General features: G+C 41.3%; 1 protein-coding gene across 50 annotated transcripts in view; it reads left to right on the forward strand.

The window, feature by feature from the left end:
- Positions 1–18,840, forward strand: part of LOC119435128 (ankyrin-3) — a 402,712-nt gene that overhangs the window by 324,332 nt on the left and 59,540 nt on the right. For all 50 annotated transcript variants that reach the window (XR_007468364.1, XM_049672381.1, XM_049672376.1 and 47 more), the window contains 2 exons: positions 14,161–14,304; positions 16,370–16,570. Coding sequence is in view for 49 of the 50 variants with exons in the window: in XM_049672381.1 (XP_049528338.1) it covers positions 14,161–14,304; positions 16,370–16,570 (345 nt within the window). In the remaining variant the exon portion in view is untranslated. The remainder of the gene's footprint in view (positions 1–14,160; positions 14,305–16,369; positions 16,571–18,840) is intronic.

Below are 18,840 nucleotides of genomic sequence, written 5' to 3' on the forward strand. Positions count from 1 at the left end.
CCTCGTTTGAAAAAAAACTCGCATTTGTGGTTCAACAACTTTTAAGAGCAACCGTCCTGCCCAATGTTTAAAAATTATATCCGAGTAGTGTATGTTAATTGGATATTTACAAAATGCAAAAAATGTCTAGTAGTATGTTTTGAATCATGGCTTAAATAATTTTAAAAAATTTAGTGCATTCTTCCAGCACCAGAAGAACCAAATTGGGAAATTTCTATTCCACAGTGACAGTAAGGAGAGAGGTGTACTATTGGGGGACATAAGTTTGCAGACCACGAGGGCAGACCAAATTGCACAATTCCATCAACTGGCAGCCTGACATCCAGTTTCAAGGCTGTGCCAGGCTTATCCATTTTGTGCTCAGAGGTGTGGTTATCTGAGAGTGTGCGCACAATGGCTTTTTGTTCACTGGGCCCGAGTTCTTGATAACAAATACATTTAGCTTAATGTGGACGTGAGCAATAAACCTTAATCAGACACATGTGACGTAGTACAAAATTTGCTAATCTTTTGATGAAACATCACAATGCATGACGAGAGTGTGCTGTTTATACTGCTGTCACATGACCACCACGTAGCGTGGGCACAAAATAAATGCACCAAACACTGTCTAAAAACATGTTCACTGGAAAAGCAAGTGATGCAGTGATGCAGTTTGCTTGATACACACATGGCCTGCAAACATTTGTCCAAGATTTCTTTCAAATTGGATTGTCCACTGCTCTTCTGAATAAGTAAGTAGGATGCGCAGATTAAGCAATCCCATTAAAAAATTCTCTTACTTGCTTTGCAGGAATAAAGGAGGACTGTGAACTGTTATCATGCTATACTTGCGGTGCATTGAGCAATACTCTCAAAGTTATGTTAGTTTCTTTGCTCAAGTGTTTTTTTTTCTTTATTGTAATTTGAAATGAACATGAGAAAATAGTGTACACTACTTCTACTTTTCATCTCATGAAAATTATTTTTTTAATACATTATGATTAGGAAAATAAAGTTTGATTTCATATTGGCAAAATACTTTTGATATCATTAAAAAAGATTTTAAAAATACTAGATTTTCGCTTGTTGAATATGTGAGCTTCCTGCTGATTTTTCATAAATGTCTGGTGAATACAGGTTGCTGAATTTAGGCCTAAGGGTGCTTTTCATGTCTTTCCTGAAGAGTGGTGCCACTTACTTGTTTTTAACACTGACTTATCTGTGAATGATAAGTAGGCTATGCCAATTTCTTTTTGCAATAACACATCGTAATATGAGCTGACTGCTTTTTTTTTCTTCCTGTGCTTTCTTTCGTTCATTATGAAGCGCGTGTATGCATGTGCACTTTTTTTTAATGGACCACTGGTTTTATGATATCAGCCTTTAAGATTGTCTGTCTCATAAATGCCGTATGTGTGATTGCCATTGGCATCTAGTGACTGTCATTTTCTTTGTGACTCAATTTCAACTTTAGCATGAAATTAAAATATTTTATAAGTGCTTCTTAACCTTCATACTTGCTAACTGTGATGAATGTGAGAAGCGTAAGGTAGAGTTTCTAGAACTTCAAAAATATGTTTTGGTATTCCTTTAAACAACAGCAGGCATTTTCAACATAAGGAATAATGTTCCATATAAAAAAAAATCGGGACATAACATTTGGAAGAATCAAGCACCAGTTGTCCTAAGCAGAAGTTGGATTAGTCAGTTAAAAACTAAACTCATGGTGCATAGTTTTGACTAAAATGATAACATAACAAAGAAACAGACATGCACACTGCTTACTCATAGGTTGTCATCTTCCATACAGTATTGACTGCACAAGCATTTCCTGCACAAATATATTTGTCTGCAAAAACACACTAGCCTGTTCAGCTTAGATGTGGACAGCAAGTGGATGAGAGCCTTGCATTTCAGTTGGTTCAGCATTACAGCCTCAGGGGGTTGAGTATCAATGTGTCAGAAGTACAAGCAGTTAAAATGCAATGTTACACAAAACAGTATTATGCCTGCACCAAAGTATCAGCAATGTGAATAGATGCAGACTCTACTCAATGTCTTGTAACAAAATATAACATTGGGCTTAGATATTTGCAAGGTAAAAACATTACTGACCATATCTATAATGTAATTTTAATACCAATTAGTATTACTAACTTATTAAGCAAGAAAGTTATCAGGGATGATTAGACCAATAGCCAAGAGGCTTCCACAGAGTACAGGGCTGTACAGGTCGGTCCACTGTTAGAGGGAACACGCGAGTGCGTGGCTCATGCTCCATGCAGCACCACGCACGGGAAGTGGCGAAAACCAAGCGCATGCGTGAAACGGCGCCGGAGCGGCGCATGCCGCGTGTCATCTGCCGCCCCCCATCGCTTCGCCTGAGCGCGGCGTGCGGCTGCGCCAGCTGAGCGACCAGACGTCTTGAGCTGTGGTTGTGATGAACGCAATCTAAAGGAGCAAAGTTGATCTTGACTTGCCAGCCATCTAGATGCTAATAACATGGAAATGATCGAGCTTTCAGAACACTGTAGGCGACATCAAGCGTGGTTTTTCTGGAGTAATCTTCGCGTTCGGACATTATCGCTCAACAGGTTAAAACACCTTCACTTCGTAGATGGAGCGTGATGACTGACTTAACGAAACGAGTCACACCACAGTTTGTTTCCGGCACTGTTGTGCGCGGCATGTTTCAGTGATGTCTGGCTACGACGCGCTTAGTCTGTCAAGTTGATGAAAGATACGAAACACCGTGTAATTCTACCGTTGGTGAATCAGAAACGTGAACATGTATATAGTCATTCGAAAGTATCGCTCCTCCAAAATGATAGTGAGAGAGTGACACTAACGTATATAAGCAAATAGTACATACAGAAGAACTTGCAGTTACCGATGGTGTTGCAAATGTGTTTCTGTCCGCGGAATTCTCGCGCGAGGCAGAGCACAGCGACGTTATTTGTCGTGTCCTAAAATACTGTTCGGCGAAACATAGTTTTGCTTATTCGCATTCTATGCTACTGCAGTAGAACTGAGTGTAGTTATGTGCTTTCTACGTCTCACGGGTGGCAGTGCATGAAATTAAATGTTTTTCCTTGAAGCGGGGGGCCTCTTAACATGCGATTGCACGGCTGGGCGGCCACGCTGAGCATTATGAAGGGGCAGTTTGGTAGCAGACGACGCGCGGCATTCACCGACCCTGCGCCGTTTCGCGCATGTGCTTGGTTTTCGCCGCTTCCCCTGCATGGCGCTGCGCGGAGCATGAGCCACGCGATCGTTTGTGCCCTCTAACAGTGGACCTACCTGTACATATATGTAGAGAAATGCAGCAGTAATAGCATTTGTTTCTGTGATGACTGTCTCAGATTATTAAAAATGTAGAATTAATGACAGAACAATTATTTTTAATGACCAAGCTTCATAGAAGCAGCAGACATCAAAAGTTATGTGATTTATTTTTATTTATTTTAGTTACTTCCAATACTATCACTCTCGGGTGAGAGCATACTAGGTGGGAAATACAGAAGTCTTACAAAGTGTGGTAAGTTACAAATGTACACTTAAATAGAGCTTCCAAAGCAAAGAAATGCCATAAATGAAAATTTGACATTTCACAAACATGCATGCTGTGCACACACAAAGCTCAACTGCTGGCGCAGGATTGTAGTCAGTCCCAAAAGGGTAAAATAAAATACACAAGTCAAGGCATAAGAATGAACTGAAGCAGCAGCCTACGCAATCCTCATTCATAAAGCAAACTGATAAAAATTGGCTGACCGCAGAGTATTATGAAAAGGGAATGAATTTTGATAAGTGCAAGAATCTAAGAAAACGGAAGCCTTCAAATGAGAGCGTGCACATGGCAGTGGTGTGCTACAAAGGTTAAGCATACTCTCCAACATTGCAGTAAAAGCAAGCAGTGTGTTGGCATTCATGACACTTGAGTTCAACTGGTTTCATTTGCATATTGTAAGTAGAAAAATTTATTATCCAAATGTGTAAACATTGAGAGTATTCTATTATGGCGTACTTATGCTTATGACAAGTTGGGGGTGCAGCTGTGAAAATGAGACATACTTAGACACATCTACCTTGTAGCAATTGTGCAGCAATTGGTACAAAAGACATGCCTGCTTTGCCCCAGTGGATGCATGGTGCCTTAATGCCATAAGAAGACAGAAGGTTTGTGGGCGAGTCCGTGTGTTTACACTTGTTATGCACAAATTTTAAGCCGCAATCGCATGCACGTGATTTTCGAGCGACAAGCGATGGCGACGAGTGACAAGTTTTGCCGTCGCGGAGGGCGATCCGTCACTGTCACTGGTCGCGTTGCCAGTTTCTGGCCAGCCAGAAAATATCGCTCGTCGCCCGGAAGTCAGCACGATGACATCCGCTGGGGACAGCGGTTGCGCAACAAGATGGCAGCAATCAGTCTGCCCGCTTCGTTCTGAATTCGCTCTTGCAACTTGCTCTCTGCTGTGACAGCAAAAAAATAAATAGTACAGTAAGTGATCGCTTCGTCTCATCGCTAGCTGAGGACTAAGTACCGGCGCTCTCTTGTCGTTATTATTGAGATCGGTTTTTTGTTTTGACGCTGTTAGGGGGGCCTGAGACGCCACTGAGAGCCGAGAAAGTGTTTTAAGTTTTACTCAATAGATGGCGCCACGGCATTTTACGCTGGCGGCATGGGACGGATTTCCACTGGGGATGATAGCATATTTAGCTACATCTAGATAAAACCTTTTGATAAAATTGAGATTTCTTTATGCACGCACGATAACATTTATTTGCACAACAGTGTAAATCCGTCGCTACTCTTTTTCGCAATGTCGCGTTCATGTGGTTGCTCCACGCCGCGACACGACAGCGCAACGGTGTGCCTGTCGCGTCGCTTGTCGCTGTCGCTTGAATATCGCGTGCATGCTGGTGGGCCTTTATGGCTTTGCACTGTACTGACTCCAATTTTGTTATATTGGCTTGCAAATGAGGAAACCAAACTGTGTTAGCATATTTTAACACTGGCCTTACAAATGTACTGCATACCAGAAGCTTTTTGGGCATGAGCACTATCCTTAAACGTCTTTAGAACGAATAGTTTGCATAGTGAAAATGCAATAATGTTAGTAATGTGTGTATCCCATCTGAGGTCAGGTTAACATAATGTTACAAATATGATTATTAATTAGCATAGTTTCACTAATTAGCTTTTAACAGTGACTTAAGGTAGCACGCTGTAATTGTAGAATTGAAGTTAGCCACTGCTCAAGTCATGACCATGACCTTTTGCTAGAAACTCTGTGCCTTGCATATTTTTTGTGAAATAAGTAATCAAGATCTGCAGCAAAATGCATTGCTTTTTCAGTCAACATGTTTCCTCACTGCAGAAAAGTGCAGTACAAAGATGTGTTAACTGGAACAGTCGGGCATATTTGTGGTGCAGTTTGAGTCTGTACTTCTTGAAGCTGGTGCTAGGCACAAGGTATTTAGAAAAAGGTGATGCTTTGATTACTGGCCGACTTCAATTCTGCAATTATCACAGACCTCCTTAAGTCATTCAAGACCAAACAGTTAGTGAAAGTTTGTTAATAGTTGTATTGGCAAGTATACAAATTTGATGTCTGTCACTGCTGTGAAGCTTGGTCAGCAAAAATGATCATTTCGTCTTGAAGCAATGCAGAAGCAATGCATGTGAGACACTGCAGGGAAGGGCTCTGGAATAATTTTACCAAATGTGCATTTATTTATCGTGCACTTAAATCCTAGTACAGGATGCCTTTCTGTTTGCGCCCATCAGAATGTAGCCACCGTGGCTGGGAATTGAACCTGTGACTTTGTGTTCAGTAGCAGAATGCCATATACACACCTTTGCATTTTTCTTAAAAATGCACCAGTGTTCTTCTGTAGTGCTACACGTTGCTTCTTATTAGCTCATGTAAAAAGCACAAGCCATCATGAAATCTGATGCTTTAACAGCGTGATGGTGTAAAAGAGAGGCCGTGGTGCACTGAACACAGAAGATTGTATATCACTATTCATTGCTTTCTTTTGTACTGAGGACAAAATTGTGTGACATGTTTTTACAGGAAATAGATAAGTGAAGACAGGTGATGAACTTAGCGAAATATCAGTAGAATTGGAGGTGATACCTATTTTCATTAAAAAATAAAGAATGCAATTTTAATGTTTTATGCTATTTTTCAAATTTTTCTGCAAAAATTCAAAACAGCCCCAAATAAGAGACTCTGAATACATTTTGCTGTATGTTCAGAAGGCAGCAAGCAATCTATGCCCAGAAAGAATCCTGAGTGTAAATCATTGCTAAATGATGCATTAGAAAATTGGTGAAGCAGAAAAAGGCCCATTTGGGGCTTCTTGCTCGAAATCTAAATTTGCAATTTTTGTTCCTGTGTTACTTTGTACAGCTAAGTGAATTGACATTTTTTTTACAATCTTGTTTACAATATAAAACATGAAGTCATACAAAATGAAATAATATATTTTTTTTTCATTATTTCACAGTACAAACGTTTTACAATTGCTTAAGCTGCATTGTACATGTCTCGGTTAAGATATTTTTTGAACTGAAACAAAGGCATGCAGTATAACAATAAGATCGATTCTGGTGTATGGCAGGCTTTTACTATGTTACATAAATACTTAGCTGAAGGGAAGAAATAACTAGGGACACCCCTGGGAGTGTCCTTATCTAAATATACCTTATACAAGAGAGCCAGAGCCTATTGCATGGTTGGTTATTCGATTAAATAAGAACTCTTATGTGCTAGCACAAAAATTATGGCCAGTTCTGTATGTATTGTCAGTCTATTTAAAACGTTTGCACTGTGAGACTCAATCTTAATATAATATTTATTTTTAATATATATTCTATGTTTAAATTTCTTTTCGAATGTTCTCATCGACAAAACTTGTTTATAGTTAACCAGAGATTCTTCCTTTATGAACCAAAAATGATATTGTGCACGTACCGTACGTGCACGACGATATTGTACTTGTTACATTAATTTATAAAATAGTTTATTTGTAAGTGTTCTTGTTTATCTGATAATTAAGGCAAAGATTCTGTTCAGCAGTAGAGAAAGAAAGAAATAACTGCACGTTTCCAAAACTTGTATTTTTCTTTTTTTGTGCGTGAAATTTAAGCATGATCCTCCGATGTGTGCAAGTACCTGTGATTTGAGAGCTAAATACTGTCCATCAACCGGATGGTTACCTAATTAAAAAAAAGAAGTGAACCTGTTATAGGTTATAAGTGTTATAGGTGAATGTCTAGTTTAAAAGTCTTACAATTTGGAAGTTTAATCACAGACAGAAAGCATGCAAGTTTGTGCACATCACTGCACTTCATTCCGAACAGATTGAAGATTCCTTTGACTGGGACATTCTTTCTGATAAAGGCATCTTTTGGGCCTTCATTTTTAATAATATTGAAACAGGGCATCATTCAGAGCATAAATTAGAATTAAAGAAGTTTTCCTTTGCTAAAGGTATCTCTTATACTCAATTTATACTCAACATATGGCCAATGGCAGAACAAAGCATTGTACTCATTTTTTCCTATTTTTACTGGAACATGGTGTATTATAGGTTTATTTTTTATTCAATTAGCATATAAATACCAATTTGTACCTAGAACAATTATATGGAAGCATTCTTAAGCATTGCAATTATTGCACAGGACAATGACCTAGTCAAAATGTGACTGGAACAAATTTTGTAATATTAAAAAGTGTAGTGATAAAGCATTGGGGACCTTGTCCCCAATGCTAACTATGCCAGCATGTCTGCAATGAACATTGATATTTTATAGTGGCTAGTCCCCTTTGCTAACCTTGTTTAAATACAAAGAAAATGCTGTATTGAAAAGGCATTTAGTATTTGTTGCATTTATACTATAATGTACACTTTATACTTCTTTACATACAGCACATCATAGAATAATTTATATTAGTTACTGCTTTTTCTATTCTTGAAGAAACTTAGAAAGCACTTTTGATTCTTGCTAAAAGGTGATGGTAGAAAATCCATGTGTAACATTCCGTGTAGTATCATGGGAAGAAATTGTCTTTTCTTTGCTATACATGACATAACATTTAATTCATTCATTTATGAAAGTGCCCAAGAACAGCTAAGGCCTTGGTTGTGGTGCGTTAAACAAAATATTACTGTTAAAAAGAAAGGAAATGTAGTACAAGAAAGTGCTATGTAATGCCAACTTAGACAGAAATCAGTTGAAAGGCCAACATGAGTAGAAAAATAACAGTGCAGAATGGACAAGGACTCAGGCAAAGAAGAACACAACACGACACTAAACATGAATTCCCACCAACTCGTCCAAGTTTCCCTTCTAGCACAGGCCAACATAACAGTTAAATATGTCAACGTGAAAATGCCTAGGATTTTGTTGAGTTAAAAAATAATGCCATGGAGGCAGAGATACATGAAAAAAGCCCACAAATAAAACTCTGGGATTGCGCAAATTAGATTGAGGCACAGAAAACACTAGAGCCGATGTTAACTCTTGACAGGATAAGTTATTGTGAAAATGGCTATGCAAAAATAAGTAATCACGGTATTTTAAAAAAGGGGTAATCACTTCAAAGGGTGCAACATATTTAATTACCATATTTACTCGCATAATGAACGCAAGGCCCACTTTTCCAATCAAGATGTGTGTTTTTTCTTTTCATGGCATAATGATCGCACCCTGAACTTGCTGCCGTGAAGTAGTAGAGACACGATACGATTCGGCGTCTGATATGGTGTCCGGTGGGTATGATTGTAATCGGATGCCGAATCGTACCGTGTGTCTCCTACTTTTATTGTTATAGTAATTATGGACACTCCAGGTGCATTTTTCCTGTCAGCGCCGATGATCGCAGCTTAATCTCCCACTTGTTCAAGGGAAGAAAGCGGGGAAGAAATGCGCTGTATTCCGTTGCGTGCATAGCGCTGGGGAGGGAGGGGCAGCAACTACGCATCGCGTGGTCGCACGCGCCCTATCTTGAAAGCGATCTGCGCCGGGGGCTGAGTCTAGGTGTGACGGCGGCTTGCACCTTTGTGCATGCTCTTTTCTCATCGCTCATTTTGTGTTGAAGCGATACACAGTACAAAGGTAACTTCGCTTGCTGTTGCCGCCGCGCTTCCTCATGCCAGTATTTTGACAGTGAGGGCCTGCGGTCATCGAGTGTGATGTGTTCATGTGAGCCTGTGTGTGCTGACTCTATTCTTGTTAATTTACATAGTTAACAAATGTTTGCAAGTTTATGCGGCCAATAAAACTACTATCCTTACTTCGTGTAGCTGTCTACACATTTACTATCACAATCGATGGCAAAACTGCAACTTCTTTAGAGGCGGCCATGGAAAAAAAAATTGCTCAAAATTTTACCCTGCATAATAATAACACCCAACTTTGCACATATTTTACAGGAAAAAAAGTGCGTTCATGATGCGAGTAAATACGATATATGCACCACACATTCATAGTCATAGTAAGCACAACATCCCAAGAACTGATTGTACAGAATACGAACTATGTATGTTGAACATATTCAATTTTTATGCAATGGTCATATTAGTAATAGAGTTCTGAAGAACATAACTAAACTAGTTCTGAACGACATAAGAAAAGTATAGGGCAAAGTCAATATAAAATTTTTTTTTTATAGGAAGCTTAACTTTCTATAGGATGCATTAACAATGTTTTCAGCATGTTCCTGGAAAGTTAAGTAGGACACTATGTGTGCAATATATGTGGTATTGGCCATAGAATACTTTATACGCCTCACCTTTTACTTCTATAGTGCACACCTGCTCCCCAGAATTTCCCACTCTATGCTATGCTTGTACTGTGATCACCAAAAGGCACTCCTCTCACTGCAATGATGATGTAGTTATTTGAATGCCTGCTTCTAATTTGTTAGGCTAGTTTCCTAATGCTGCCAACATTTTCTTTGCTTACACAATTCCACTTGCTTTGAGTATACGATTCTTGTGCCGCCCATTTTTTTTATTATACAACAGCACCATCCATTGCCAAGTGTCAACTTGTCCACATATATAAAACACTATGTTAATAGTATCTTCTAAACATCACAATTGCTGTGGCAGAAATTTTAACTGCTGGCATCCCTACCATCCTGTTTCATAAGGGATAAAATTACTTTAACAAATACAAAAAGATTGAGACATTTGTTGCACTAATGTTAGTAGCTATGTTTGTAAAACTATTACAAGTAAAATTTTTTTCTTGCATTTTTATGCTAGGTTTCTTTACGGGCTTCAGTTCTTTTATGGCTTGCTCTTAATTTTTGAGCTCTGCAGTCATTTTTTTTCTGCAGAGTGTGCGGCATCTTTAAGACAGAGGTGTCACTTGTAAGCCAAAAATTCTGGCACATAAGCTACTATGGAGTTCTTTCAATTAGCCTGCTGGTGCCCATTTAATTGATTTATTGAGGCAGCACAATATTCTATATCTGAACTGATCAGTGAGCTTGCTGATCCATCATAATGCTGTTCAAATCACTTGGTGGGAGCTCCATTTAAGCCTGGTTTGGGGTGTTCCAAGTTCTGGCAGAGTTTATACAGGCCTAATGTAGCAGCAGGCAATAGTGCTAAGCTTAGAGCTTGAGGCAGCAATACTGGCGCTGAACTGTGAATTTATGCTGGTATTGTATGTTACAATAAAAAGGCTTATTGCCTTCAGTGGGAGTAGCGCGTAAAGAAAAGTGTCTTTTGATGCCTAGAACACCTGTACTTCTGTGAGAAAAAGTAAAAGCACTTTATAGAGAAAGTCATTTAACCCTTTCTGATTCGAATTTTGTTTTCGAAGTAACAAGTTTATATTCTTGGCAACTGAATGAAAAAATAACCAGGAAAAATTTTAAGTTCCCAAAGCAGTTTTTCATATGTGAGAGTTGTCTGTTGCAATTCATTATGCTGCGGGAAGTTGCACAGCTTCGGACTTATTATTTAAAGATTGTTTTCATGCTGTGCCTAATACCTGTGTCACACGGGCACATTTGGAAGGCCTTCCAGTTGACGGCCTTCGAAATGCCACAACTCTATCCACTCAAAGGAGTTATCGTGCTGCTACACGGCACTTTTGAAAGGCCGTTGAGTGGTTCAGGTGTTTCTTGCAAAATTGTGTGGCGCTGCGGATCTTTATTTTTGTTTTCGTGTCACCAAAAGTTAAACAACATTAAAACCACTTGAAAGCACTATAATTTCTTTTATATTTGTTTATACGGCAAAATGGCGGCGATATGACGGCAGCCGGCAGCACATGGAGTAGAGAGAGAGTGTACGAACTCAAGCACGTTGCTGTTGTCGAGAGTATGTGCAGTTCGCACATATCAAGTGGCAAAAATACTTGATTGAATAATTAATAACACTCATATATAGTATTTTAGAGCATTTTGGATTGATTTGTTCTTTCTAACAGTGAGTACGAGCACACTGTGAACAAGAGGGCATGTTCGCGCTGTTTCCGCTTCCGTTGCTCAAAGGCCATCAAGATTTCGATAGAGTTGTAGGGTGCTCCGTTGACTCGATAGACTATTGACTCGACAGCCTTCGAAACCGCCCGTGTAGCAGCTCTAACTTGACCTTTGAGTCAACTGACTATCGGTTGGAAGGCATTCCAAACGCCCGTGTGACACGGGTATAAGACACTTTACACACCTTAGGTGGCAGGCTGCAAAGATGTAGCTCAGATGCCGAATTTCAGCGTGCGGCAAGGTGTACTTTATCTGAATTGCCGAGAAAACCAATGATCTGCAGCATAGCAGTCTACAAAAATTATGTCATTTTACTAGCGGAAAACTTTCTGTGGCAATGAAACGAAAGCTACAGAGGTGGAGCTTTGTGAACATGCAACTGCACCAAGTAGTCCGGCAGCATTTTGGTATTTGGTTTCGTATTTCCCAAATGGGGAAGAGCAAGACAGAAAAATAAGCCAAATTTAACACTCAGTGGTGTATATTATCTCATTTTGCTGTAATAAATATCATACAGTGTAGACCACTTATAATGTAAGCCACCGGAGCCACGAATATCCGCACTATAAGCGGTATCGCACTATAACCAAAATAACTATTTTATTGCGATAATGGACACTCCAGGTGCATTTCTGCTGTCGCTGTCACCATGCTCTAGGTTCTGTATTCGCTTACTAAACAAATTAACAAGCATGGTGTCACGTGCGCCCAAGCAAACATGAACAGATCTCGCTCGTTGACCGCGGAAATGAACTGTCAAAATGCTCGAGTGATGAAGCACGGCGAGCGAATTGACCTTCGTGCTATCGTGCCTCTCGCTTCAACGCGACCTATAAGCGGCGGCAAAAACGCGGCGCGGCGGACTTTCCCCGTCGCAGATTGCTTTCAAGATAGGGCCAAGGCGATTGTATTGCCAAAGTGGATCGTTGCAGATTACGTCCTGCTTCAGTCCACTGAAACCGTTCTGCATTTCTTTGCTGGCAAAAATCCTCTCCTTCTGTTTGCGCCAGTCCCGAACGCAAGTTTCGGATTCTCCGAATGCCCGTGATGCGGCCCGATTTCCGTCCGTCTCCACACACATGATCACTTTCCTTTAAAATGTGGCATCATGATGAACTCGGTACTTCATGCTGATAGAGCAGACGCAAAGAACGTAAAGACAGACGGTAGACTGTTGCCTAAGCACATGTACTGCAGCACATGGAGGAAGCTATGGTAGCTAGGCTCAACGCGCGTGCAAGGCGGTCATTTTGAAATGCCGACGGCTATATGGTAATGCAGATTTAGGGTCGTACTCGATTCTAACACGCAGGCAATTTTTGGACCTGTTTTATGGGCAAAAAAGTGCGCGTTAGATTCGAGTAAATACAGCATTTGTGGCTTGAGGGGAGCATTTGCCGTGAGGTTGATTGCCGAACTTCCAGGCAGCCGCACTGTAACCAGTATTTCGTGTCCCGCAACTGCACTACAAGCGATACGTGTATACATAGAGTTCTATGGGAAAATTAACGGGAGTCTGAAAAGACCGTATTATATCTGGTCCTGCACTATAAGTGGTTACATTATAAGTGGTCTATACTGTATGTTTTCTCTTCCCCAGTTTAAACTGATTGGATGAGCATGTGGGACTATTTTCAGGAGCGCTGTTACTAGTGCTTGCTTTGCCTTCGTAGCTTTCCCTTCATTGCCACAGAAAGTTGTCTGCCAGTATAGAGTTGTTGGCAATGATCTCTTATGGTAGTTTTGGCTTAGGTTTATTTCCATGTCAGGTATTCCCCGTAAAGCTTTGATTCCTACAGGAATCGCTGGACCAGAAAGAGTTAAATCAATTCAAGGCACTGCTGTAGACTGTTGTATCACCGACTTTCATGCTGCCTTTGGCTAGAAAGACTCACTTTTATTTTAAGTGTTAAAAACTCTTAGTCTTTTTGTTATTCCATGACTGAGCAAGGATGATAACTTCTGGAAAGGAATTTGCTAAGGCAGGCTTGATTTACTCTTTTACATTCAAAGATAGCAATGGATTCTACATAATATGACCAATACTATTATCAGTTTTTAAAAATAATGAACAAAATGTTCACTGGCTCACTGCTCTTGCATTGTGCGAATAAGGTAATTGATTTAGCATGTTCTAGGCTATTGTGGAACACTATTGTGGAACACTTAGCGATGTTTTGGTGCTGGTTTATAGCCTGCTGTGTATCATAGGAAATAGTGATCGTGATATGGCAATTATGAAAAGGTATTCATAACAGTAATTAAGCCAATCGTCGGACAGATTTTTTGTTGAAAATGCAACCTTGAAAAGAAATAACATGTTTGAGAATAAAGCTGTCAAGTAACAACACATCTGAGCATGATGTAAGCATGCATATTGTTTTCAAGCACGCCTCATACATGCCAGTGGATTGGATGGCTCATCTTAATTACTAAAGTAAACTAACTGACTGTTTTATGAGAAGGCCAAATACAGAGAATAAAAAGGCTTCTCTTAAAGAGATTCATTGACAGTTTTATGCTTCTGTCTGCAAATGAGTTGTTATCAAAGGGGATGGGATATCTTTTGCTAATTGACTGACTGTATTATGAGAAGGCCAGGTACAGAGGATTAAGCTGATGTGACATACATATTTTGAAGGCCTTGTGCTTCTGTGTGCAGATGAACCATTACCAAAGGCAATGGGATTCAAGACCAAGCCTTCAGAAGAAACAGTTGTGAGCTCCACACAGGTGAAGGGCATTCATGACAATGGCACCGTGAAGCACACAGTCACTACAGTCACAAAGACCACTATCATTCAAGGTGAGCCTGCTGTGTTGAACGGACATGGTTTCATATTTGCTAGTACTTTCATTGTGTGTATCGTCATGCAGTAGCATTAACATGCAGGTAGGCTTGGGCAATGGTACTTATAACTTTTTCTTGAGGAACTTGTGTGTATAAAACAAACGCAACCTGGTGATGGCAACAGTGCTGAGCATGGCAGGTGGGCTGCTCGGGGGCAGAATGTCATAGCTACTAAAACATTATAGTGAGTCTATCCTAAAGCTATACCTGAGGAAATGTTTCAATGTGTTTAATAAAAATGAAATGAACCAAAGAAAGGGAAGGGGGGGAATTTACAAATGACCTCAGGGTATAGACATTAAATGAATTCGTAAAGATGTTTGCTCCTCATAAAAACCAAAGGAAGCTTGAGTTTTTTGATGTTCAACTTGCACCATTCTTAGTAAGCCTCGTCATCTGTGCAATAGAGTGACAGTCCCTGGATATATAAAATGCTGATTAGTTAATTAGCTGATCAGCCATAATGGGACACTTCCTGACATCTGCTGCCTTGAATTTTGTATTGCTGGAAAAGTTGCCTCTTTATTGCCAATGCACTTTAAAATTTTTGAGTAGTTTTTGCAGAGGCACCTTGTACAACAAGAGTTGGAGACAATTGAGAGAAAGTGAGCAGCAGTTTCAATTAATATGCAAGTCTGACCACTGCACATAACAGAAATAATGTCATGCTTTTATGAGGTAACTTCAGCATTTTTTTTTTAATATTTAAGGATAATTTAAACTAAGCAAACAACACTACATCAAAACCATAACTGGACCAGGCAGTAAGAGAGCTGCTTCTTGTGAGGTCAGTGGTCGTGTTTAAACAGGCATGCCATAGGAACAGGGGTGCTAGTAGTGACACCTTGAGACAACATGCCAACTAATAGGAACTCTGAATGTTTTTGGATTGCACAGTTCTCTGTGGTTGAAAATATAAAACAAAAAGATTTCTCTATAAAGCTTCATGGAGTAGATAAGTTAGACACAGTTGCTTGTGGCAATGAGTGTCTTGCACACTTTATTTAAAGACAGATTTTTCAAGATGTTGGCACCAGCACTACACTGCTCTAATATAGAGCACATGAACGGCATGCACAGGGTGTCTAGCAGAAATAATTTGTTTGAGAACATGGATTAGGAGTGCACGCACCAAAATTTAATTTGTGGAAAAACAATGCAACTTTATATTGCACTGTTTGGTGCACGTGACGTAGGTTCCCAGCAGAATGGATCGTACAAGCTTTTGTACACCTAAAAAATCACTGGAGTTGGCACTGCTTGTTTTTTTCCTGCCATAAAGAGAAAATAGGACGTGGCTTGAATGAATATAGTTTTTGGATGGATGCTGAACATTGAACATATTCATGGTGTAAAAAACAGCACTAAAAGTACAGACAGAAGGAAGAACACAGGACGAACGCTGCCCTGTGTTCTTCCTTCTGTCTGTGTTCTTAGCGCTGTTTTTTACACCATGAATGCATACCAACGAGCTCGCCTTCAGACCCTTTCATTGAACTTATTGTTTGCTATTTAAAAGTTTTATAGTGGCACTCTGAAATTTAGTTTTACCGTGTTCTTTCACTCTTTGAAACCTTTTATATTTGCTGACTGAACTTGGGAGACAAAAATCAAACTGAACTTGAATACATTTTTGTAGGCCTTTTTCATCACTAAGGACACAACTTCTCCATGCTTCAGCTTCGTGGCGACTAGACTAGGCCTCTCCTTTAACCAAAGTTCCAAGTGCAGCTTCAGAAGCTGTCATGCATGAAGTTCTTGCAGAGATGATAATTGTACTACTATGGTGTAGAGAATGTTGGTGTTGCTCTTAATGTGTGTCCAAATGATGCATGGTAAAGTTAAAGATCTAATGCAGATAAATTGACTTCTGCATTTATGAACTCGTCTGTAAACTTTTGAAATGCACTTGAGGCTAAGCTCATAGATTGTATTGAATCCATTGCTTTTGGCGCATGAAAACCAGTACCTCTGGACTCTGGGATACACTGAGCTTGAATGAAATTATTTTGTTGGCCAGAGGTAGAAGAGCCCGCTGGAGCCCATCGGCCAGGAGAGTCTGAGACATGGGCATCAGACCTGGACACCAGCCAAGTGTCAGTTTCTAGCCTCCCAGAGGATGAACGGACAGAACCCACATTATCAAGTAGCACCACCACTGCCACAGCTGATGCGGAAGCCCTGTCGGGACCCCTTGCTCGCACCCAGGTGGAAGAGAAAGGTAAGCTCCTGCAGTTGGGAGTCGGTGAGCATGCTTCTTATCTGAAGCCATCTCTTGGCTTGATTTACCAGCTGTCTTTGATGAGGGGGAAACACATGTGCCTCATTTGGTCTTTTTTGCTGCCATTGACTTGCTGATAAGGCTAGTTATTCACTATATCCTATAAGTTTAGTGAGCATGCATTAAAAATGCCGGGTGTGTTGTGCACTGACAAAATTATATATTATAAACTCTCCATGTTAGAACTTCTAAGGCATCTAGCCCTGTACGTCACACTGTGCATTTGTAATTTAATAATTGGCACATTTTAACACGATAGTGTTAAGGGCCTTGTGTCGCAGGAAATCCGGTGTCAGTGTCGGCGTCCGGCGTCGGCGTCTCGTGAGCAAAAATTTCCATATATATTTAAGTTTGTGTATAGGCCACGCCTTGCTATATGACATGCGGTATATGTGAGTTATATTTCCACACCATTCTATCACTAAAATTGCTCGTACCTTGTCCTTTCCTAGGAATTCCTAGTATCGTTCGATAGCCGCTTGTTGCAGTCAGGAACGCAGCACGTCGGCATCGTCTGCTAATATCCTTAACAAACGCGGCGAAAGCTACAGTTTTGCGGATGACATGCTTCCTGAAATATGCCGTCAACAACCAACCACAGAATACACCAACGCTGCACCGCGTGTTTCGTCCGACCAGCTCGCGTAGCCGGCTAGTGGGGAAGTGAAGCTGGGTGCGACGGCAGCGCCATGAAGGTGCGGGCGGGTGGCGGTTCTGCGCAACACCGCCGAGTTTTACAACTGAAGCTAGTCTAGTAACGTTAGAACTAGCTACCTCCGGGATCCGCCCACGCAAGACACCGCGTTTCTACCAGAAAGCTCGCCTTCCTGCATAGCGTTTGCCACCAGAGTTTCGTGGTGAACATTATGGTTACGTAAGCTGCAGTTGCCGGGAGGCGTGAGAAGCAGTCTGGGATCTTTGAATGCTGTCGTGTTCCACTCTTAAGGGCCGTTTATAGTCCGACATAACACGTGCCTGCATGCTACGTCACGTTGGCGAAAACGACCCCTCTATAGTCCCGGCACAGCCAATGTAACCGGCGGCTTCCGACGCGCCCCGGTGGACCCGGCGCCGAAATGGCTCCCAAGCCATTTGTGCGTTGGAGGCGACGCCACCGACAACCCACAATGCATCACGCGCGAAGAAAGAAAGGCACCCACGTGGCCCCCGCCACTCCACCGGTGGTCGCAGACAGCTGTTAAAAGCGACGCGCTGGTTGGGGATTTTTCTGCGCATGCTCAGAAGTTAGCAGCCGACGGTGCACGTGTTGAAGTATAGAGGGGATGGCATTTCGGCTGGCGCAACGCAACCGGCGTAGCGTGACTGACTGCAAACGACGCTCGCCCGCGCGCCGGTAACGTCGGACTATGAATAGCCCTTTAAAGAGCAACTCCGGCGATTTTTTTACCATGTCAAGCTAATAAAATATTTAGGTTCCCGAGACCCTCCTGTGACGCACCTGATAGGAGAATTGTTCCGCAAATCCGAAAATAATTTTAAATAAGCAAAAAAGCACCAAAAGGAAACCGAAACCTGACCAAGCAGCCGAGCGAACCTCTGCGTGTGACGTCATGAGTGTACCCTCAGCGGGAAAGGCACACAACGCATGCCGGTCTCACTCGCGGAGTAAACGAAACCGGCGAAGAGCAGACGCTCAGCTTATTTGTGACCATGCCGGACCTTCGGAGACCTTCCAGGGACATTGTAAGCTGCACCACCCATTCGGACCCGTCAAACAGTGGCAGTTATGATTCAGACGAATTCAATAGCCACGAATCGCCGTCCGCATTCGACCCGCCACCACTAGAGCCGGCGTCCATGCGCAACATATCCCGCTGCAACATGAAGGGTAGCCCTAACCTAACAAGGGTAGCCCTAACCACTGATTGTTATACGTGCTGCTTGCTATGTTACGTGTTTTACCCCTTCTCAGGGAACCGTTTCGCATTCTCAATGTGGAGCATGACTTTCCGCATTTGTATCCCGCAAAAACGCCGCTGACAGTCCAAAGCACCGAGCGGTGAATTTGTTTACATCGGCAGGTACAACGACCAGTTGTTGTTCGCTTGAGATAGCCGCTCATCGGTGGCATCAGTTAATGTCAGAACATATCAAAACACTCAGATTTTGTGCAGGTAAGCACCGTTACATCACTCTGGGTCGCGCTGATATGAGCGACCACACACCTTCGAAAACAGCGAGCAGGAGAC

The sequence above is a fragment of the Dermacentor silvarum genome, chromosome 1 (assembly GCF_013339745.2).
Source record: "Dermacentor silvarum isolate Dsil-2018 chromosome 1, BIME_Dsil_1.4, whole genome shotgun sequence".
Taxonomy (NCBI): domain Eukaryota; kingdom Metazoa; phylum Arthropoda; class Arachnida; order Ixodida; family Ixodidae; genus Dermacentor; species Dermacentor silvarum.